Raw genomic sequence first — 24,335 nt, 5'->3', positions numbered from 1 at the left:
GCCTTAAAACACAGGCGGCTCTCTGGCTCCTCCTGAGGGAAACCTCCGCCTGAGGGAAATCTTCTGCCCTCAGGACCTTTTTGCAACCATAGGTGCAAGCTCACACTCTGTTTTACAGCCCCTGAGCAGACTAGCCCCCCAATTCTTAGGTTTCCAGCCCTTAAAGAGTGGTGGTCCCACCATGAGCCCCCCCTTCTTCTCCCTTCCCTCACGACATGCAGCCCCTGGGAAGGTGGGGGAAGGGCAGCTCCCTTGGGGGGCCGGATGCTGTGAGCTCTTCTGACCTGGGCCCCTCACTTCTAACAAAATTGTAGCATGTTTAATAATACTTTTTGGCCTCTGTCTCTTGCTCTCCCTGCCGGCTAGAAAGCAGTACATTTGAGAAGCTGAACACAGACAGCATAGCCTCTGATCATGTGCAGAGTACATTTCTCCTCTTTAAGCCACTTGCACTTCCCCTGCTTAATATAAAGAGAATAACCACTTTGAAAGGTGCCTCTTTGCCCAGTAAGCTGGGGTTTACATAGGAAGTTGCCTGATACAGAGTCAGTATTGTCTACACAGGCTGCCAGTGGCTCTCCAGGGTTTCGAGCAGGGGTCTTTCCCAGCCCTACCTGGAGATGCTGCCAGGGCCTGCAGGGCCTGCAGTGCAGATGCTTTACAATGAGCTATGGCCCCATTCTCTAAGGCAAGGCTGCACAACTCAGCTGTTGTTGGACTACAACTCCCATCATCCTCAGCTACAGTCACCTATAATCTGGGGTGATGGGAGCTGTAGTCCAACATCTACAGGAGGGCCAAAGTGGTGCAGCCCTGCTCTAAGGGGAATATCTTGCAGCAGACGGTGCTCGCACGTAGTACAAATGCAAAGCAAGGCAAACCCTGCCTAGCAAAGGGGACAATTCATGCTTGCCACCTAATGGCACAGCGGGGAAGTAACCTGCCTAGGGAGCAAGAGGTTGCTGGTTCGAATCACTGTTGGTATGCTTCCCAGACTATAGGAAACACCTATATCGAGCAGCAGCGAAATAGGAAGATGCTGAAAGGCATCATCTCATACTGCGTGGGAGGAGGCAATGGTCAACCCCTCCTGTATTCTACCAAAGACCAACCACAGGCCTCTGTGGTCGCCAGGAGTTGTCACTGACTCGACAGCACAACTTTATCTTTACCACAGGATTGCCTCTCCACCTCCAAAGAGGTGTATTCCTTACTATTTTTAAACAGGTATTGTTCCATTATTTTCTCTACCAGTTTTTTTTTAAAAAACACGTCTTTACATTGTTTCCAACCCACATTTTAAATACTTATCTTTCCATTATTTCCTCCTCTAAGGTTATTTTTTAAGGATTGTTCAATTGTTCCCTCTTTATTTGTTCTCTTCTAAATATGCATATAGAATTGCATGCCCAGTCATCAAAATGTTACTTGAAAAGGGAATGAGAAGAGACTGACAGCTGATTTTGATTTATACAGTACTCAATATCTGACATGCAATAGTGTTTCATATTTGACAGCATTTGCTACCTGACATGCAACAGGCCTTTTTGTCAGTATTTGGTAGTTGGTATGCTTTTGGTATTTAATATTTGTCAGTTTGTCAGCTGTTCTTTGAATCCAGAATGTTTGACTGTTGACAGCTTATGCCATTTGATACCTGACAAGAATCTAGCAGACAGACTTGACTGTCAACAAATCCAAAGTCCTTATATTTATTTTGAATTCAAAACCTGAATTTTAAAGTCAGCTTTCAAAATCCCAATACAGTGTGGCTATCTAATGACTCTAGCTATTAGCTCTGGAGCAGTCTCCATCAACCTTATGCAGATTTCAGAGGATATCAAAAAGATCATCTGCATTTTTTGAATTCTAATAGCCTCACTATAGCTTCCCTATTTCTTTTGGAATGATGCTCAAATTACACATGATGTTAATCACATGTTGTTCTCCCCACACATACTTTACTTCTTTTCATTTTCCTCTCCCTTTTCTTGGCTGCAATCTGCAACAGGAGACCCAGAGACCTGGCAGAGAGAGTCTTAACTCTTTTCTCGCTTCTGGTTTTCCACCTCCAATCCAGCCCCTCCAAGCCACTTTTAATATTTGAGGGGAAGAAGAAATGGTTGTCTGTGTCTTCCCCCCATAGGGAACAAGTAGTAGCTTCAAGATTGGCAGGAGATCAATTTGTAGGTATTACAGTAAATGACTGGAAAGGAAAGGGTTAAGATTTCCCTTACTGATTAGATTAAAAACCCCTGTGCTTAATAGCTCCTGGCATGGCTTATAATCAAAGTTGCCACTAGGATGGCTTATAATCAAAGGTGCCATCCAGTCCGCTGGATGGACTGGATGACGACTTTATGTAAAAAGAGAAAAAGTGTGCAGGTGTGAGACAACCTGCAATTCACGTGATGTGAGCCTGTATCTGAGAAGGGCTCTCCCATTGCAGGTAGAAAGCATCTTCAGGTTTGACCATAAGCCCCTTATATATAGAAAATGCTTTTGCACTCCATTCTGAAAGGGTCCAAGAAAAGTGTAAATGAATTATGGAGCATGAAGAATGGTGTTTGAGCAAAGGTTGCAGTCACATACGCCCTCCTGTTCAAACTCAAGGCAGCATAGAGTTGCTGTTACAGTCAAGAGTACTTCTCTCTTTCTGTTGTACAACTACTTTTCTTAGCCTTTACCTCAAGTATCAAGTATATGCCTTTGGCTCATAGATGGAGACAATCCTGTTCCATGCTGAACCATGGTCTCCATGAAAGCAGGGACCACGGAGGTCCATGAAGAGGGTCAGAGTCAGAGCCAAATGGAGTAACCGGGTTGAGTAATGCATCATAAGACAGTGAAGCTATTCTAGAACTCCCCACCCCTGACCAGCCTCAAGCTTCTTTAAAATTCCATCAGGCTTGGCTTCCATATTCTCTAATGCATGGGTTGTAGGTAATGGGAAAGTGGAGGCTGAAACGACAATCAATTTTGGAGCGCTCAGACTTAAATGATATCTAGGTACTGTCAGTCTTTATGGATTGCTGGTGAGCTGTCTGATGGCTCCCCCACTCTCAACATGTGTTGTGAAAAATAGCCTAAAACCAAGCAGAGCTATTATGTATGCAGATGTTCCCTAACTGTTTTAAACCCCAATCCTTGCTCAAAGGCCATTTCAGATTGAATTCAAAGAAAGAGGATGTGATGTGAAGGGACTGGAAAAACTAAAATTCCTCCAGAGCCTAATCAAATCAAGAAGAAGAAAAAAATCCCTCTCCCCTTGAACACCACCTCAGACTAAAATGGCTTAATGCAAACGTCCTTAGTGCATGTGTGATGTGCTTTCCCTATTTTGTCCATTTCAGACAGTAAGCTTAGCCTGGTTCCTGCTTGGGCTCATTTAGGACTGGACACCTTCAGTCTGCCAGCTGTTTTTGGATGACAACTCTCAGCACCCCCAGCCACAGTGGCCAAGAATCAAGGATGATGGAAGTTGTAGGCCAACATCTGCAGGATATCCGAGGTTGTGAGGCCCTGGGCTAATTCCTGCAAATCCATGCATGGGTGCAATGGAACAAAGGCTCAGCAAAATCAAGCTGTCTGTGTCAAGTGCTAGTATTGTTAATGCAGGATAGTCTATGGAGAAAAATCTAGTCAATGGACATTCTAGCCAATGCAGGTTTTGCATTTACATTATCAGTCAAATTAAGCATAAACTGTGCTTAAGTCTCGCATATAAAAACACTGAACAGATTATTGTCCATATTTTTCAGATGTTCCTGGCAGTTAGCTGCTGGTGGTTACAGGGATTAGATCTGAAGCTGTAAAGGCCATCAGTGAAGGCAAAGAATAAACGTTATGGATAAAGCTGCTGTTCCACCCTGTGTTAATTTCATTGGTTTCTCACTACTGAGTGTTTGAATTTACAATAAGCTATCCCCGAGATGCAAAGGTGGGTAAGCAGGTATGGACCGGGGATGAATACTTTGCCTGTATTAGCAGAGGCGTAACTAGGGAAAACGGCGCCCGGGGCAAGCACTGAAATGGCGCCCCCCCACCGTGCCCCCCTCCGCCCCCCCCAACATACTACATTATACTTAGGTTTTTCCTCAAAAGCGCCCGCTGCCGCCGCCAAGCCAGGCCACTGACTGGCTGCCAGGTGCCAGCAAAGCAATGGGGGGGGGGCTCAGGCAGCGCGGAAGGGACCGCTCGTGGGGAAGGGGGCACTGACGCGCTCCCTTGACTGCTGCAGCGCTGCTGCACTGAGCAGGAAACATTTGTATTAACAAAATTTTTTAAATTTTTTTTTTAAAAAAATTGGTCATGGCGGCGCCCCCCACGTGACCAGAAAAGATGGCGCCCGGGGCACGTGCCCCCCCTGCCCCCCCTATAGTTACGCCTCTGTGTATTAGCTAAATATACTTGTATTAGCTATATATTTTTAGGGAATGCTGTATTTTTAGAGAAGAGGCCGAAAGAGGGCGGAGAGGCAAGAGAAAGGAGGAGAAAAGCAGAGAGAACGATGGACACGTTTGGTGTGTGTGTGTGTGTGTGTGTGTGTGTGTGTGTGTATATACACACACACACTTATAATGTGGGTGCCATATTGCAAGTTGGGATTAAAGATGGGTACGAGTTTGAAAAGAAGAATACTGGACTAGAGAAAGCTGAACAGTCCAGAACTGGTGCAGAATGGATACTGTATTGTGTGGTTGCAGTATTTGTTTAGAATTCCAAGCAGAAGACACCTTTTCAAACTTTTTCCTTTGAGGATTATCTTCATTCCTGACTAGCTCTAAGGAATCATGCGTTCCAGCATCAAACTCTTTGGATTTGTCCACAAACTGTCAGGGAACTATGTTCCTAGACTAAGGGAGCTCTAGAGAAATTTTTGAGATATCAAATTGCTTTTAATGAGCCCCAAACCTAACTGTTGTTCAATAACCAAGTCAGGTTCTCAAGTGTTGTTGGACTATAATTTTTATCATTCCCAGCCACAATGTCTAGTCATTGTGGCTGAGTATGATGGGAGCTGTAGTCCTACAATGTCTGGGTACTTACGTTTGAGGACCCCTCATCCCCTCTTGCTACCCTTAGGAGGACTTTGGTCTTATTTGATCCAAGAAACAAGATAACACAAATGAATGGGAATCTAGAACTCCCAAACAAAAATAGAAGCTTCTGCTGCAAAGAGGCTTCTTTCCATTCAATGTCAAGACCTACTGAGGAGTATCACTGTTAAGGTGTGTCCAGCTTCTGCTTACCTGATAACACATTGCCTTGGAGATTCCCATTCTTCAGGTCAGCACCCTGAAATGAGAGGAATGATGTTGCAACTTAGTTGCGTACATTACAATAGAGTTTTCATACTTCACATCCCATTATTGTGCATATATCATAAAGCCTGCTCTGAAGAACATAAAGAGGCAAGAGCAGAAAACAAGCAGCAATGGAAACTCTCCCTGCCAACACCTGAATCTATCACCCATAGAAGGCAAATACAGACCTGTGTTCGAGACCCTTGTTTCCTGATACATTGAAAGTAAAGAGGTCTGGGCTTGAGAACCTTGAGAACAGGATTGCAAACAGGATTAAGGGGATTTTGTGAGATACTGGTGAAGAGAGAAAGAGAGGGTGAATTTGTAGGGCTCTCTCCTGTTGTGGGAAATTGATGGCGTGTGTTTGTGTGGGGCTCTTTGTGCTATTTCTGACTGGATTGTTTGTCTGCAGCTGTGTGCTGAGCACATGTTGAGGAGGAGGTGGAGCTTACGGCTGAAGTGGGCCACTTAGCTGAGTGTAGTTCAGAGTTCTTGAATAGGACATTGCAAACAGGACCAAGGGAGCTTTGCAAGAGACTTCAGTGGGGAAGTATGCAGGTGAGTCCAGAAACTCCAAGCAACAGGGACAGCAAGGGAAATCTTGTGACCTGCAGGGTATGTGCTATATTTGCTTTACTACCTGAAGAGGCTCTGAACTACATTTGCTGCAAATGCAAACTAGTATCCATGCTGAAAGAAAATATATAAGCGTTCGAGGTACACCCTTCTACACTGTAACTTATTAAAGAAAATGAGGAGTTTTTAGATGTGACACAGGCAGCACTCTGAGAAGAACAACAGAAGGACAAGGTTTCCATGGGGCAAGAAGAAATCTCAGGCAGGCACACAGAAGCATGTGACGCATGGGACAGAAGAATCAGAGACATGCTGTATTCCTGCAGCAGTATCAGGCTCTTTCTGTGGAAGGTGATCCATAGCCATCTGGATAAGGATTGCCACCCCAGGCTTGAAACAGAGAGGAAGATTCTCCCATGGATGGGAGAAACCCAATCACTGCCCTGGGGCTTTTATGCACAGCAGGTTTTACTGCGGGTTTACAGGGAGGCTTTACTGAGAACTCAAAATTGTCCCCCAAACCCAGCACAAATAGTGGATTTTTTTTTACTCCAGATATAAATCAGGTTATAATGCACTGTGAAAAACCTGAATTGTGTGTGAACGGCTCGCTGATAACTCTCAGGGACTTTGGGTTAAATCTAGCCAATATGTGAGCACACCCCCTCCATTCAAGAAGAGATGTGAGTTAAAGAGTTTCAAAAGCCCCAGGTGAAAAGCTTCCTGAAGAGGAGAAGATAGTTGATGGGGCAGTGGGGGGACTCCCCAGAGCCCCCACTGAGATTTACAGAGGCAAACTTGACATATCACCACATGAGTGCAGACACAACATTTTGTTATGGAAGGTATGCTGTCTCCCCAGTGCAGGCATCCAGGATGGGATTATTACTATGCATGTGACTATATATGTGACTATATACCAGTCTTCAACCACAGTTTTCAAAAGAAGTTTACGTAGAAAAATAATAAATAACAAAAATGGCTTCCTGTCCCCAAAAGGAGTCACAAAGAAACAGACACCAGCTGTAATGATGCTGAGATGGGGCTGGAGAGGGCCATTTACTCTTCCCCTGCTAAATATAAGAGTCACCACTTAAAAAGGTTCCTCTTTGCTCAGTGGGCAGAGGTGGCAGACACATTGCCAAGACTCATCAAAACCAAAACCTGCTATCCTTTCCTGATGCTCCATGTGGGAATGAATGATACTGTGAGAAGAATGGGATCTCAGGAGACTACAAGGTGCAAGGGAAAGTGAAGAAGATGGGGGCAGAAGGGGCGTTTTTGTCCATTTTTCCTGTTGAGGATTAAGACAAAGCAGATTCTTGGAAGCAAATAGCTGACTATGTAGATGATGTCATTGGGAAAGGTTTGGATTATGATGGTGGGTGGGTGGGGGGAGGCTAGCAAGGCTCCAAAGAGCTTACCTTCAGCTACCTAGGCAGCTGGTGCTGGCAGACAGTCAGGTAAACGGGCGTGGGGGGGCAAGGGAGCTCTTGCTCCCTTAACCTTGTTTAAGAGGCGGGCTCCCTAGGCAAGTTTACCATCAAGGCGCCACCGGGAGCTGCTCAGCTCCTGCCAGTTCTCACAGGCAGCCTAGCCCAGGCTTGGCTGCCCTAGCCGGGTCTTGGCTGTTCACGAGAATAGTCTCAGTCACTTCTACCCAGGTTTTTCTCTTACTTTGCTTCCACACAACCAAACACTGGGAGCACACACAGCTTCCAAACCTGGGTAGAACACCGATTGTTTGAATGACCTCAAAAAAATGACTTTTTATTTGCCTCCTTGCAAAAATAATCCACTATGATGTCTTGACTATACCAAGAGAAGTTTGCCCAAATTTACTTAGTTTCCTTTAACTTTGCTTTTTTCAAACCTTCCTGACACGTTGTTTTGTGATTAATATAACAGAAAAGGCAGAGAGGGCAAATGTGCTGGTGGGAGCTGTAGTTTGCTTCTAATTTATATTTAAAGTGTCATTGCCTTGTACACGGCAGCCCAGTGCATTATAGAGTTCTCCGGAATCACAAGCTGTGCTGTCACTCAATCACATGAACTGACAGACTGATCACACCAGACCTGTTATCTGGGCAACAGGTTGTAGGAGGGCTACAAAAGCTTGCTTTCAAAGCCCTTACACCATTGTGTGCACAGGTATTCAGGCCGTGGCTAATTAATATCTTTGCAATGGCAAAAAGGTCACCGTCATGGTTGCAGAAAGTACATAAACTGGCACAGAGAAGATGCCTGCAAACCTAGCACAGGTAACTTGCATATTCCTAAGCTGCATCCTTGCAGGGTATCCTTTAACAAAGCTCCAGTGACTCCAATGCAATAATAAAGCCAGTAGAGTGGGGTGGGGTGGGGGTAAACGTCCTGCTCACATCTCCCCACCCTGACTGCCTCACCTGCCCTGCCACCCCATTAACCCTAGGTACATGGGTTCTCATTTGCCCAGGTTGGTTGTTTACCATGCCCCCTATTCGGCCACTACTGAATACAGTAGGTCAGAAATAACACAAACTTATGCATCAAACCTTCACTCACATTTTTGTGTGCTGTATGGATGCTGTCCATGTGGAAGAGAATTCAGACATGAAGTTGCACATACAGAGTAGCCAATGCTGGTTTTATGTTCGCAATAGGTTCTGTTTTATTTTATTTTATTTTATTTTATTACATTTTATATCCTGCTCTTCCTCCAAGGAGCCCAGAGCAGTGTACTTATGTTTCTTCTCACAACAACCCTGTGAAGTAGGTTAGGCTGAGAGAGAAGTGACTGGCCCAGAGTCACCCAGCAAGTCTCATGGCGGAATGGGGATTTGAACTCAGGTCTCCCCGGTCCTAGTCCAGCACTCTAACCACTACACCACGCTGGTTCCACATTTTAATCACCCCATACTTGTAAAAAGAACTTTACAAATCTGATTTGGGGCTGGGGGGCTGGGGTAGCGCTATAATTTTAGTTATAGGAGGGAGGTACTACATTTGCAGTACTACCTGCCAGTCAGCATTTGCATTCTGAGAAGAACTGGCACCTACTACTCTTGCACAGCGGGGAAATAATCTGATTAGCAAGCCAGAGGTTGCCAGTTCGAATCCCCGCTGGTATGTTTCCCAGACTACAGGAAACACCTATATCAGGCAGCAGCGATTTAGGAAGATGCTGAAAGGCATCATCTCAGACAGCGGGAGATGGCAATGGTAAACCTCTCCTGTATTCTACCAAAGAAAACCACAGGGCTCTGTGGTCGCCAGAAGTCGACACCAACTCGATGGCACATTCTTGCGGCAACTGGGGAAAGGGATAATTTCTTCTCAGAATTCAAGAGCTGGCCAGCAGGTGGTACTCCAAAAATAATTCAGTGTAGGTACAAAGGGTAAGATGGATCTCATTAGGAAGGAGCACAGAAGCCTGCAGGAGCCTCTGTATGATGAACAAGGTCACACTTGGAACTTGTGTGAAAGCTTTGCAGATCCCATATTTTATTGCCACCTGGAAGAGCCCATGGTGAACCTATGGATATGTCATATACCGAGTCAGACCACTGGCCCATCTAGGCCAGTACTGTCAACACTGAATAGCAGTGTCTCTCCAGGATTTTAGACTGGGATCTTTTCCCCGCCCTGCCTCAATAGGGGACACTGTGCATGCAAAAGCATGTGCTCTGACCAATAACTACACCCCCATTTGTACCTGGCTTTACCACATGGACAGGTCTGACTGACCAGTTACTCCAGTCCAGACCAACAACATATATTCTTGGTAGCCAGTGGCGCTCGTGTGGAATCAGAGCAAAAAGAGTGTGGGGGGAGGTTACATCACACCATTATAATTGTGTAGCCAAGCCAAATTGTGTAGCCAGTTAGGTGGCAACTTTCTTTGTTACTATATATCATCCTAGACTTGTAGCTCATAGTCTCAGTTAAGAAATAAGGGGGCAATCTGTACACTTTTCAGGACCCAGAATCTCAAGGGTCCTATTAATAACTAGGGATCAGACGACTGATTGGCCTTTGAGCTTTTTATTAGCCAAATGGCCCTTGCCTGAAGGCTGGGTCAGTTGGAGTCTAGGGTGCCTTCTCTTCTCTCCCAGCAAGGAAGTTAAGGAGACCAACTCCAGTCTCCTTGACTGAAGAAGGCAGATGTGTTCCCCTCCTCTTCTGGCTAGAGAGAGTCCTGGCAACGGCACAGAATATTTCCTCATTCCACTTCAATTACTGACTGCAAACTGCCCGCCCACTGTGAAGCTTTCTAGTCCCGCATTGCTGACTCCTTCTGACCCTGCCAGAGCATGGGGTCAGCAGCACATTTCTGTGAGTGCAGGGAGAGATGATTTAATCTTTTCATTCACTTCGTCCCATTTATCAGGAGGAATAAATCACTTTCCTTTGCTTACCGAGCACATGGTGCCGTGACAAACGGAATCAGGCTTCCTTCCCTCTCTAGAATCTCTCACGATTCCTGGTGTATATTGCTGGCTTTGGCATGTGAGCTGCTGCCAGGCGGCCAGGTGCCAGGCAGATCTCTGGGCAGACTTGGCGACAGGGCTGGGCTGTGGCAGCTGTCAGGGTGGAGCCAGGAACTACTACAGGGACAAAACCAGGAAGCAGGGCAAAGCCAGGAGTCAGTAGAACAAGCCCAGGAAACAGGCCAGTGGCCAGGTACCAGAGCAGGAAGGCAATGTACCAAAGGGCCAGAGGCAGAAGGCATGGTCTAAGGGAGGTTGCTGGTCAGATTCTAGGACAATCCAAATGAGTCTGTTCAGCACCTGCTCTCACAGATAAGAAGTCCAGAATAGTCCTTGCATACAGTAGGGTCAACAGGGTTCTCAGGTCACCCAATCTTCCTGGGCAAGCTGGCTGCATTTTTCCTTCCCGCACTGCTGGGGAGTGGGGGCTGTGTTCTTCTTGGTCATTATGTACATCTACTGCATGAAGGCCAGACTTAATCAGAACCAGTGTTCAGACCTTTCTTTCCGACCCTTGATGGAATGGGGCAAAGGTATTCTCAAGCAACAAGAGAATATGCTTCAGAATCACCTATAATGCTATTGAGGATTCAAGAGTGAACTCTAGAATCTAGTGTCAAGAAGCAATGAGTTCCAGGGGTAAGGAACAGCAACAGCAAAAGATGGAAGAGTGAAATAGAGGAAGTAACCTGAGGTTGCCATCCAAAAAACATAAGCAAAATGAAGACGACGAGAGAGCAAATAAAGAACAACAAAAAATATGTATATACTGTTTTCAACAAAAGTTTCCAAAGCGGTTTACATAGAGAAATAATAAATAAATAAGATGGCTCCCTGTCCCCAAAGGGCTCACAATCTAAAAAGAAACATAAGATAGACACCAGCAACAGTCACTGGAGGTACTTTGTTGGGGGTGGATAGGGCCAGTTACTCTCCCCCTGCTAAACAGAGAGAATCACCACTTTAAAAAGGTGTCTCTTTGCTGCGTTAATAGGGGTTAGTTAGAAGATAAAAAGAAGATAAGGTAGACTAGAAAGAACCAAGGAGCAAAGAGATTTTAAAAAGAAAAGGAACTGCCCCCCTGGACAAACTATTTGATAGATATTCTTGCTGCATGCTCCCATGTGAATTCAAATGTCCCAGTGCCTCTCAGTCTATGTCCTGGTTCTAGCTTGTTGCTGTAAAAGGCATTATAATGAGGCCAAAGATTCTCCAAAGGGAGGTGTCACGTTTTGTGAAGCCTTCAAAATCCCAGCACTCTCTGAAATGGCTAAATGCACAAGCATGTTGGTGGTGTGGAGTTGGGCTTGGCTGCAACACATCAATGCCACCTAGGATGAGCAAATTTTACTTTAATGGCCCTGACGGCATGTTGTCTGCTTGGAGGCTACTCAGCTCGAACTGCCCATAGAGATCCACATATCACCGCATGGACAATGCGCTTCCCTAACGCGAGTTAAGCTAATGGACACTGATGTGCTGCCATGCTTATTAATGCCCGTTGATAACAGCATTAATATTTCTTAATGACACCATTTGGGTTTAATGTTTCTTTCTATTTCTCAAGAATGCATCTGTGGCCAGCACTAAGGGGAGAAGGAGAAAAGTATAGCTTGCCCTAGTGCTGTGGGGAACGGGGTAAGTCATAATGAATGCTACATTCTGCTCACTAGATGTTATAAAGCAACTGTGGGTGAATTCACACATGCATGTGCATTACCAGATGACTGGTTCTGCAGGCATGAAATAACTATCTCAGACACCACAAGAAAGGCTTTCTTTATATTACTTATATTACCCCTTATATTACTTCAAACCACAGCCACCACAGACAGGTGGTGGGAAGGGAAGAGAAGGAAAGCAACGGAACAGGATGATGCCAACCAAACCAAATACAAAAAGAGTGCAAAATGTATTAATCCAATACAAAGTCAAAGTCCCAGTGCATTATGGGCTATAAAGTCATTTTTCTGGGCAATATTTGCTACTAGAGATAGCTGCATGTAGAGGAAGTCAGACAGACACCATAGCTTTAGATTCAGAATGGTCCACTTGGGAACCTTCGTAAAGGCCATACTGCTTGAAATATGTTGGATTTCCCAGCTGCCCCGGGGTTGGGGGAGCAGAGGAAAGTGGCCTCTCCCCCGGTTCCCCACACTTGCTCGTCTGCATACAGTGCACAGATGGACCAGATCTGATAACTTTAAAACTTGAGTGAATGTGCTGTCCCATTGGCCCACCCCACGGCCATGTGCGCGGCCAGACTATGGAACACAGGTTATGGGGATGTTCTCTGGTGTGCATGCAGTGCTGAAGAGGTATTAGGGGAGAGGCAAGTTTTATTTCTTCTTCTTCGATTTTTCAACAATGATAGTTGAGGGCCCAACTAGAGCAGAGCCCCCTTGGATTCCCTGGTGGCCAGCTCAGCTCGTGAGCTTGCAGTCCACGGGTGAGGATAATGCCTTAATAGGCTCAGATATGTCCCCCATAGACAGGGCCTCTCATGAGATTGTTAGCCCACTGGGCAGCAAGCTCCTTACAGCAGCTTAGTGATGGGTCTGGCCGGAATGTTCTGCCGAGGTCTACCCTCATGACCTCTTCCTTGGTCATGGTGGGACAGACCACCCAACATTCTTCACCCTGCTCCACCTGCATATCCCGTTCTGGCGAATGTGGGTTCTACCCTGCCATCCTGCAAAGAAAGCGAGATTCCATCCCCCCTGTGCCCCCGATCCCCCCCAGGGATTTGAGTTTGTGTAGTGCTTTTGGGTGCGGTGCCACTTGGGAGGGGGCGGCGGTGCCATGGCTTGCAGAAGCGGCACTGGCACTGCAGGGCATTTAAAGGGCTTTCAATGCGCTTCCCCTGCCAAGGGTGGGCGGGGCACGATCTCACTTGGCACGCCCCGCTGGAGATCGTAGCCAATTGCAGCCGAATGGCTGACTTGGTGACACTTTGCCCACCGTCTGGCCGCAGAACAGGCTGGGACCAGGCTGGGAGGCTGAGCGGCAGGGAGGGGCTCACCTTTCCCTCTACTCTGGTTAGGCTAACGACAGTTAGTTGTATGTCTGCGGCACGAATTGGGAGTTTGCGATTTTAATTCCGGTTAGTGTTCACTGCTATTAAAGTGTATGTGTGATATCTGATGTTTCTTTTTAGACCGTGAGCCCTTTGGAGACAGGGAGCCATCTTATTTATTTGTTATTTCTCTGTGTAAACCGCCCTGAGTCATTTTTGGAAGAGCGGTATAGAAATCGAATGAATGAATGAATGAATGTGTGTACTGGGCCAATGAAGGAGAAGGAGGTACACTTATTACTGGTTGCCACCTTCTTGAAAAAAGAGCTGCATGAGCTCTTCTGTGCCAGAACAAATTATATGCAGTGGAAAACTTAAGAAATGATCACAAAATTATGGGATGGGGGGAGAAGAATTATGCATATCTTAGATCTGTTTCTGAAACTGCTGACAAGGTTATGATCCTTAGGGATGCATAACCAGAACACCTGTGGGTGAGAGGGAGGTACTGCCAGGCTCAGGGTAACTTGCCGATATGTCAGTTTCACAAAAATCTGGAGGAAAAAATCAACCCCTCCGTCAAACTGCCCCCAATGCACCTCAAGGGAGCAGAATGTTTGCGGACTCAGAGAGCACTTAACAGACAACCAGATAGGCAGAGCTAATGGAACTCAATGGAAAGGTGCAGGGGAAGGAGGGCTTGAACAAAGAGAGTGGGAGGTTTCTCAGCTTGAAGAATACTCCCTTTACTATGGAAAGGAGCTGGGACTGAGCACCAATTCCTCCACCCCCCAATTCACAAAACATTAAAAAAAATGCATTAAAAAATGAAATAAGGCACACATTACAACAGGAAGTCTTGTCTTTGTTGCTGACTATTGGTTTTTCACCATGCTTAATCAGAGATCCCACCCCCCACTCCCAGTCCTGCTATGCTGCCTCTTCATGGCGGTGTGTGTGTGTGTTCCTGAGAGGGATGAGTGAAGTACACCGGGAGGTATACTCACAGTAGGGTCACTCAAGGGATGAAGGTCACCTCTATTGGGCAGCGTCGATATATGAAGGTGCTGGAGGCAGAGGACGGTCACTTTAGTAACAACGAAAAAGGCACCATTCCATACTGCGCGAGAGAAAGCAATGGTAAACTTCCAAGCCTGATGGCAATTTCACTAAAGAATTGGTGGGAGGGAAATGTGCTGACACCCAACACTCACAGTAGATGTCATAATTAGGGCTGTCAACCAATTAAATGATTATCATTGACAATTATCTGCCTTTGAAGAGGTTAATTCATCAAAGCGTGCACATTATAAAAACCTCAGGCAGTTAGTCAGTCAGTCACTTTATTTCAGTCATTGACCAGAAAGAGAATCATAAACAAGAGAGCGGCGCTTACACACAATATAACAGTATTTAGCCACTGAATTAGTAAACTTAGAATTAAAATTAAACAATAAGGCATTTAGATAGAATTCATCTGGATGTTCAGGATATGTCTTCAGCCAAGCTAAAATAAGATTTATACCAATATCCTTGTGGAGGTCATAATATAAAATAATGTGATCAGTGGTCACAGTCATTCCTTGCCAACTATGGAGGTTCCGTTCCGGGAAAACCTCGCTGATGGCAAATTAGTGGTTGGTGAGCCATTGAAATCAATGGTAAACAGGGTTAGGGGAATCACGGTCATGAAAGGACCGCAAAATACAGTAAATTTTTAAAGAAAAAATCCCTCCAAATCCCCCCCAATCACCACGAGTCAGCAAGAGGAATGAAGGGGAACCCCTGAAAATCACCCCCTGACCCCTGAAAATCACTCGACCCCCGAAAAATGCAACCTCCCCCCCAAATTGCTAAAACAAATCTCAACAAACCACGGATATTTGAGTTACGGTTGGTGAGACCTTCCATAGTTTCCCAGTCGCAAAAACTCAAAACCGCGACTGGGAAAATCTGTGGTTGGCAAGGGATTACTGTAATTTTTTAAAAAACAACAACAGGTGTGCCCTTAACTAACAGTCACACTGATTAATATTTGCCATCACTGGTTAAAATTGGCCCAATTTATTTCTTTTATCAAAAGGTTCATAACCTGCTTCTCTCTTCCAAAGAGGCACCCAAAGCAGCAAACATAGCAAAGAGAACGTAAAATCCTATAATTAATGTACAATAAAATAACAAAAAGCAGCAGTGAGCACTCTGCAGCAAAAGTCCTAGAGTAAAATCAAATCAACTTTATTACGATCTAAGACATAGGAAGCTGCCATATACTGAGTCAGACCATTTGTCCATCTTGCTCAGTATTGTCTACACAGACTGGCAGTGGCTTCTCCAAGGTTGCAGGCAGGAATCTCTCTCAGCCCTATCTTGGAGATGCTGCCAGGGAGGGAACTTGGAACCTAGATACTCTTCCCAGAGCGGCTCCATCCCTTAAAGGGAATATCTTCCAGTGCTCACACTTCTAGTCTCCCATTCATATGCAACCAGGGCAGATCCTGCTTAGCTAAGGGGACAAGTCATGCTTGCTACCACAAGACCAGCTCTCTTCCGCAGACATAAGACCAGCATAAAAAGTCCCAGAGACAGCAGCAGCATATCAGAGAAAGATGACGGGCTGAAATATCAGTGGCTGATATCCTGACACTGTGCTTGTACAATGAGCAAAGCTGTGCTAGTGCAAGATGACTTCATTGTTGTGAGAAATCCTGGGGCTGCTTGAAACTCTGCTGAAGAGCATGGGGATCAGCTTACCCACTTGTGCAAAAGTTCCCTGCCTAACACACGAGGTGTGTCACAGGGTATGTACTTTGCTGCACAAGCGCAAATATGTGTCTGCTTGCACAACACTAGTTTGGAATGCATGCCCAAGACTTAGGATAACTAGCCAGGATAACTAGCCAGCACAATGGCTATATGCAAGCACAGCATTATTCAGGATTTGGGGCAATGTTTCAAAAGGGGATGGAACCCCAATAAATAGGAGCTGATGAAATTTCTGGTCCAGGTAATCCCATAGTAGTCCCCACCACTGAAAATACTCTCTTGCGCATCACCAATAACTGAACCTCCAAGAACAATGGGATCTGTAACAAAGCCTTTCCAGGTGAGCACAGGGAATAAGGAGTTCTGTATGGGAGGAAGCAGTCCCTTAAGTACCTTGGCCAGAAGCCACTTTAAAAGGAAACCAGCACCTTGCATTGTGAAATTCATGTATGAGATAAACTGGCAGCCAATGGAACTGAAGAAACAGAGGATGACATGATTTCAAATTAATCAATGGGAACTTTAGCTGATTCATCTACCAAAGCAGACTGAAGTTTGTAGCCCAGTAATCATACACAGCTACAACAAACAACTCTGGCTTTAGCTCTTGGAGAGGACAAATGGATAAAGCCAAACAAACAAACAACCAAACAACCAAATAAACAAAAACAAAAACACCACTGAATTTCCAAGTGTCCCAAAACAAGGCCAGGGAGGTAAGTGGGGGCTGGACCGTCTTTCATATAGAAAATCGCTCTACAGTATTCCGTGGAGTATCAGATATGATTTGTACAGCTACCAGCACACTGTCGGTACTAGATAAAGGTTAATGAGGTGATCCTAACAGTAGCAGATTGCTTCAAGGCAGTCTCGTGCTTACAGGCCAGCTGCAGGGATCACTTAGCTTGGCCTGCTGTGACCATTTGCTAAAAACGGGTGTGTGCGTGTGTGTTGGCAGGGGAAGGAGGAAGAGCAGAATGAATCTCTCTCCTTTCCTTACAGTAAATCATCTCAAGAACATGCCTGATCCTATTGATAGGAGGCAAGAAGGATAGCAGGGAACTAGAAAGGCGACTGGCAGAGAAAAAAGGGAGTCAGGGTGAAGGAAAGTGGGTGTGGGAATTGACACAATAGCTGGCAGGAGTCCAGTACAAACAGATGACTGGTTGGACTGTGAATGAAAAACAGATCCCATTTGTTATTCACTTCTCCCCACCCCACCCCCTTCAGCCTTGCGGCTGGAACACCCAGAAAACAAGTAGCACACACTACAAGATAGGATGGAGCACAGCTTCCAGCTCCTGGCACTTCCAGCTGCTTACCCTGTCAGTCAGGCTTCATTCCACAAAGCAGTTGCATTGCTGGGTGCTGTTTGTACAGCATAACAACCGCTATGATTAAACAACAGCTAGTGATCTGGTAGAGGCAGTCCCCAAACAAGCTGCTGCCTTCTCCACTGCTTGCTAAGAGCATGCTAGCTTGGTAGAGGCATCTCCAAAGTTTGTACAGTCGGAAACATGGAACTCTGGTGCAGACTTTCCTTTGTGTATTTTTATCATGAGGCCAGAAATTATGACATGGCTCTTATGAGCCCAGAGGGAAGGATGACATGGGCCAAACCAGCTTGAATGGAATAAAAACCCCAAGGGTTCTTCCACAAAACCAACTCTTGGACTGGAAAATGTTATTTAACAGGAAAGGCAATTATGCAGAAGACTGCAAAGATCATATCTCTCAGGTGGTGTGTATCCATCTTACACACCCTATGTTTTGTTGATTTTGTTTTGCCCTGTCTTTCAAAGACAAAGATGGTTCAAAATGGATCCAAACTGGTTCCTGAATTTTAGAGAAAATATTCAGTAAACTCAGACATGTGATGCCTACTCAGAGGCTAGCTGATCAATACACACAGGGTTCAGATTCACTGGTGACTTGCTGGGGGAAAAGGGGGCACTTTGTCTTCCCTCGTCTCCTGTGCTCTGGCTCACTGCCACCATCCCTCTGCCTGGCAGCCCTGGCCCCTCTAACTACAGAGCTCTATGATAAATATGGCTGCTGGCAGCTGGGATGTCGCCATCTAGTTTATCTTACCAGATATACTTCTAGCCCTACAAGCACTGCAGGTTTTCATGCACTTTGGTCTATTAACAGACTGTTATTTTCTTCTATTATTCAGATTAGTAATGAGGGGACAGTTAGGGTGTGGCTGTTGCATCTTGATAGATGCTGAGGGATGGAATGGTGATGTTAGAGGCATATCCTTTGATTCCACATAGATTGTATGTTTTGTGGAGAGGTGCAAAAGAGGTGCTTCCCATGCGGCTGCCATATGAAAAGAAAAGAGGTCAGGTCTCCTGTACCTTTTAAGAGATGCACAGAAGAGGAGAGCTGGTCTTGTGGTAAGCATGACTTGTCCCCTTAGCTAAGCAGGGTGTGCCCTGGTTGCATTTGAATGGGAGACTAGAAGTGTGAGCTCTGTAAGATATTCCCCTCAGGGGATGGAGTCGCTCTGGGAAGAGCATCTCTAGATTCCAAGTTCCCTCCCTGGCAGCATCTCCACAATAGGGCTGAGAGCGATTCCTGCCTGCATGAGCTAGATAGGCCAATGGTTTGACTCAGTATATGGCAGCTTCCTATGTTCCAATGAGCTGGTGCAGCTTACCATGCAGAAGGAAGAAAAGCTGTACCTGCTGAAATCCCTCTTCTGCATACACATTACAAATACAGGAGACCTGTCCTCTTTTACATATGGCAGCCTTATGCTTCCATATGGGCCATTGCAGAGCACCTACGGTCAGAAGAGCCTTAGGCTTCATATACATTTATCCCCCCCCCCCATAGTTTATGTTCTCCTGTTTTGTCTCACCAGGTTCTGTGATAAAGTTATAACAGTTATAACTCTTTCTGTGATAAGTTAGAGACACAAGTTTTGGGCAGTATAGAAATATGTTAAACAAACAAACAAAGCCACTATGGACATGGGAAGAGGCCTTCTGGATCAGGCTAAAGGCCCATCTAGTCCAGGGATCCTCAACATTGGGTCCCCAGGTCTTATTGGACTTCAACTCCCATAATCCCCAACCAAAGGCCACTGGAGCTGGGGATTATGGGAGTTGAAGTCCAGTAACATCTGGGGATCCAACATTGAGAATCCCTGTACATCCTATTTCCCGTCATTGCCAGACAGCTGTTTCCAGGAAGTTCACAAGAAGGGATGGAAAGGCCTAGCTGCTTATTCCAAGGTGTATTACCTTTGAACCAGTGGTGGCAGTGGCTGCCTCTTGGGGCTGGGATGGGTGGGCAGAGGGGAGGGGAGGGAGCTGGGGTAATCAGAGATGGGGCTAATAGTAGGCAGGTCCAACCCTCAGTTAGAAAGAACCAGCCCATGGCTTTCTCCAGACAAGTTGTTTACTTGTCTCAACCCAAATCTCCATCTTTCACACCAGCACTTGGCAGCTGGCTATTAAGTGCTAAATTTGCCCCTTGGTTGCCTGTGAGGGAAGGAATCCTGCCCTTAGAGTGGTTCAGGTGGGTGTCAGTGTGGAAAGTAGCAATGCCCCCCCACCCCACAATTCCCCATACCTCTACTTCTATCAGCATTGCCTGAACTTCTCCCCCTCCTTGCAATCTCGGCCCTTTCCTCCACACCCCGTGCAGGAATAGGCTAAGAAGATCAACTGAAGAAGGGAGGGGTTGGAGTTTTGAGTGCCTATTTGCAGACAGTACTCAAATACACACGTTTCACACCGCTTGAAAATACCACAATGGATTTGGCCACACAGAGCCCACTACTTCCTTTCTTTTCACAAATATGCACAAAAAGTGTGTGTGTGTGTGTGAGAGAGAGAGAGAGAGAGAGAGAGAGAGAGAGAGAGAGAGCGAGCGCAAGCTTTATTTCTTCCTTTCTCACAATATAAACATTTCTGGGATATGTCGTTGGGCTGCAATCCTATGCACACAACAATTACTTGGGAGTAAGCCCAAGTAATAACCAGTAATAAACTGTATAGAATTGGCTGCAGTTCTACGCAGCATTTACTTGAGATAATCCTTTATCAGATTTGGAAGTTAAGCCATATAAATCACAAACCTGCCCAAAGAATTTATGCTAAGGACTTCTTTCAATACTATTCACTCTCACACACATAACACACAAAATAACCAACCAACAGCAAACAAAAATTGGCATAAGGGCTATAGTGGTGGAGCTTCTTTACTATTTTGGACTGGCCTGGTTTCCAAGCTGTGCCTGTCAAGTTGCCCATGACGAGAAGACAATAATCTCAGAATCCTTAAAAAACCAAAAACAAATATTTTTGCATTAAAAAAAACACACATTTCAAACAGGGTAAGTTTGAAGCTGTCCAATTAGTAATTTCAGTTAAAAAGCCTTATTTTATTTGGAAGCCATAACCTCCTTCCTCTCTTTTACCCCAAAGAGAGGTGAGAGAATAAGATAAGGGAGCTAGTAAGAGGCTTTGCTTAAAGTCCCAGAACAAAAACGAAGGCAGGAAGCTATTTGCTTGTTTGCCTGTTAGTAAAAGAACTACCCAGAGGAAGCGCCAGTCCACCATATCTCCCATTTCCCCCCTCATTCTTTAGATCTCTGAATGTTGCCAAGATTTGCCAGTGGCATTTTTTATTTTATTTTTTAGGAAAGGAAAAGAAGAGAGCTCTCAGCAAATGATGGAGAAATCCAACACCTCCTGACAGCTTGGTTGGGGTGCTGAGTGAGGAGAAAAGGGCTGGCTTTCCTCTGGAGAAGGGAAAGGCTGGAGAAAAGTAGCCAGGGCTCCTACCTGTTCTGAACTTCATTTGTTTGCAGACTGGATGCTCCCCAAAGGTCTGCTCAGCCAGCCTAGGGGGGCCCTGGGAAATCAGATTACTGGGCTGGCTTTGGTTGCAGGCTATTAGTTAGAATAGGTCCCTGTAAGCTGTTCTGATTGGTTGGGGGCAGGGTTAGCCTCTGCCCACCCTTGCGGGGAGGAGGGGAAAAAAGCAGATCCTGGTAGGTGCTGGGACACTAAATATACTATTTGGGTAGTTATTAAGTATGGTAATTACTTCATTTGGGGGCAGTGGATCCCACTGAACACCCAAGAGGGAGCAAATAGCTTTACAAAGGAATTTAGAAAAAAGACCAAGAGTTGCCATCTACTGGCAAGCAGCAGAAATGCAAGAGAGACAGACAGAGAGAAAGACAGAAAAAGATGATATGTTTGGTGAGAAAATGAGGGGCTGGCAAGAAGGGGGTAAGACCCCCTTTGCCCCACATCAGTACCCTCCATTGCTTTCAACTTGGAGGTTCTAGAGCCAATGGCCTCTGATTGTCCTGACCTCCATGAATGTGTCAACTCCCCTTTTAAACCCTGTCCAAATTAGAAACATAAACAGCAACGGCACCTGCAGAGTAGATCCTTTCCTAAGTTCAGACCCCCCAAATATCTTAATATCTGTCCAAGCATCAAAATCCTAAAGGGCCAGTAAGATTTCTGGCTCTTGCAGGGCTATAGAGCTACTTTCAGAGCTACTGGAAAGGAAATTACAAAATGCTGTACAAACATATATTGGTTAAACTTCCCAGATCTTCTCCCTTTAACATTTTACAGATGGTGAAGCTGAAGCAGGGCTTAACACATACATGTCAAAGTGCAGCTTGGAGAATGGTTCCTCAGCTAGTATTTTTCAGACTCACGGAGAGCCCTTTAACTGAAAAACAAGACAACCCTCTGCCTCTGAAGCCCATGATATACGTATGTTTACCTAGCCTATATTGGCCAGCAGTGATATAGGAAGATGCTGAAAGGCATCATCTCATACTGCGCGGGATATGGCAATGGTCAACCTCTCCTGTATTCTACCAAAGACAACCACAGGGCTCTGTGGTTGCCAGGAGCTGACAACAACTCAGTGGAACACTTTACCTTTACCTAGCCTACTGCACCATTTAGGGGCCAGGTACGCACCATGGATTTATGATGGTACCACCAATGCCCCTATTGGCTACGCGGGGACAGTGCTCAGTGTGTGCTCTTTCTCTCTGGACTGTTGTCTTGTTCCTGCCCAGGCTCTGCCCTGCTGGATATCTAAGGATGCCATCTCCCAGCTGCAAGTGCTTCGGTGGGCAATCAAATTGCTACAACACAGTGGTTAAATAAAATTCTTTCTGCAATGACGCTCCTGAATAACAGAAACCTTTTTGTTGATTGGGAGATGATGGCCATTGCAGACGTGATCAATTATTGACTCATACTTGCTTCCTACTGCAATTCCCACTGGTTTGTGTGTTCTAGGCAGGGGTGTAGCGAGGCTGGAGTGGGCCCAGAGACAAGATTTTAAAATGTGCCCCCCCCTCACTGAAGCTCAGCTCATGAAATCTTAAATGAGGTAACAAAAAGCATAGTAAACCTATGTGCCACAATAGAACATCATCCTAAATTATTTTTAAAAACGTTTTGTAAATTGTGGATGATGCAGGTCATTTAATGGTCCTAGAGAAAGACATGCAGTTCTGGTAGCTCCAAGTCTTAACACTCACATCAATTTTGGATGATGAATACAACTGAAGGAAGCCCGGGCGGGTGCGTGGCTGGGAGAGTCAGTCATGCGACTTGCCTCTGGGGGGGTCCCCCAAGGCAGTGGGCCCTCAGACAACTGTCTCCCCTTGCCCTATTATAGTTATGCCCCTGGTTCTAGGGAGCTCTGCACGTGTTCAGAAGCTAGTCAGGGGTTACTCAATGAGCAAACCAGTAATAAAAGGCAAGCCCCTGCTGAAAGGCAGCTTGCCCACTGCCACTGATTTTCTCTTGTGACCTGCAGCCCCAGGGGAATCTGCATTGTGTTCTGTGGTTCACTCGCAGTTCACAACAGGCCTGGCCAGCATCTTATGCATACCAAAAGGGCGACCTTCAACACGCCTAGAATCCTCTGCAATGCTTATGGGTTCCAGAACAACTGTGTACAGGTTATGAAAGAGAGAAGGGAAGGAAGGAAGGAAAATGGAAAAAGACAAAATCACCAAGAAATTGTTCCCTGAAAAAGGAGGCGGGGTGTGGGGAGCTTCAAGACAGCAGGGCTGCTGTTCTAGGTGATTGCAGAATGGGCAGAACTAAGTATATTTTCTTAACTACAGCAACTCAACTGGATAAATTTCTATCTGGCTATATTGACACATGCCTATTCAGAATCCACAAACATCTTGCATGGAAACCAGTGCCTGGCAGCACTATGTGGCTGCTTTCCCCCTCACATTCTGTGAGACATGGAAACATCTCTCTCTCTATTTCTCTTAAACATACCCGCCACTAATCCCATGCATGGCAGCTCTCGCGAGAGTGTGCAAATTGCTGCCAGAGAGTGGCGGGACGGGAGAATGGTGGACAGGCCAGCCGGCCAGCAGGGGAGGAAAGAGGCGGGTGGTGAGGGAAAGCGGACTGGGAGGGGGAGGTCGGACTGGGCCTGAAGCAGGGGCGTAGCTATAATTGAGCGAAAGGGTTCAAAGAACACAGGCCCCCAGCTCCTGAGGGCCCTCTGGCTCCACCCCTCCCTATTTTCTCCATTATTTCCCTCACTCTGGGGGGCCGCCAGAGAGAGGGATGAACACGGGCCCCCTCTCCCCTAGCTACGCCCCTGGCCTGAAAGGAGTGGGGGAGAGCGGACTGGGGCTGAAGACGAAATGAAGATGGGGCGGGGAGAGACAGGGGGAACTTGGGGCACAGATGTTCTGCGCCAGATCAGCTAGTTTGATTATATTTACAGTATAGATACCAGTTAGGAGGGATCAATAAGTGATATGACCCTGTATTCTTAACATTGTACTTCCATGTGCATGCCACACTTATGGCTTTGCAGGTTTATTTTAGTAGCTCTATGTTTGGTGTTTGTGTGTGTGTGTGTGTGTGTTTTAAATACTGTGAATAGCTAATTCTCCTTTCCCTGGCTGATGATGATTGCTAGGATTACACACCCTGCCCATCTGAGAATCCAATTAAATGATCCTGTCTGGAAAACATTGAGTAGTGGAATCCCACACAGATGGTCCAATCCACAGAATGACTCAGATGTAGCTGGACTCTGAAACAGTGCAGAAGAATCACAAGGAAAAGGAGGGAAGAGTGCGGAGAAATCTGTGGAGACTGAGACTGCCCCAGAGACTCCCTTCAATGGTTGAATTAATCTGGCAATGCTGCTGATCTTCTCCCATCC

The 24,335-nt window shown here is 45.9% G+C and overlaps 1 protein-coding gene across 15 annotated transcripts in view; it reads right to left on the bottom strand.

Annotated features, from left to right (window-relative positions):
* PEBP4 (phosphatidylethanolamine binding protein 4) overlaps window positions 1-24,335 on the bottom strand; it is a 404,209-nt gene that overhangs the window by 125,374 nt on the left and 254,500 nt on the right. For all 15 annotated transcript variants that reach the window (XR_008311022.1, XR_008311023.1, XR_008311020.1 and 12 more), the window contains one exon: window positions 5,253-5,298. Coding sequence is in view for 5 of the 15 variants with exons in the window: in XM_053269481.1 (XP_053125456.1) it covers window positions 5,253-5,298 (46 nt within the window). In the remaining 10 variants the exon portion in view is untranslated. The remainder of the gene's footprint in view (window positions 1-5,252; window positions 5,299-24,335) is intronic.

The sequence above is a fragment of the Hemicordylus capensis genome, chromosome 8 (genome assembly GCF_027244095.1).
Source record: "Hemicordylus capensis ecotype Gifberg chromosome 8, rHemCap1.1.pri, whole genome shotgun sequence".
NCBI classification, from domain to species: Eukaryota; Metazoa; Chordata; class Lepidosauria; order Squamata; family Cordylidae; genus Hemicordylus; species Hemicordylus capensis.
This window is presented reverse-complemented; position numbering and strand designations above follow the sequence as displayed.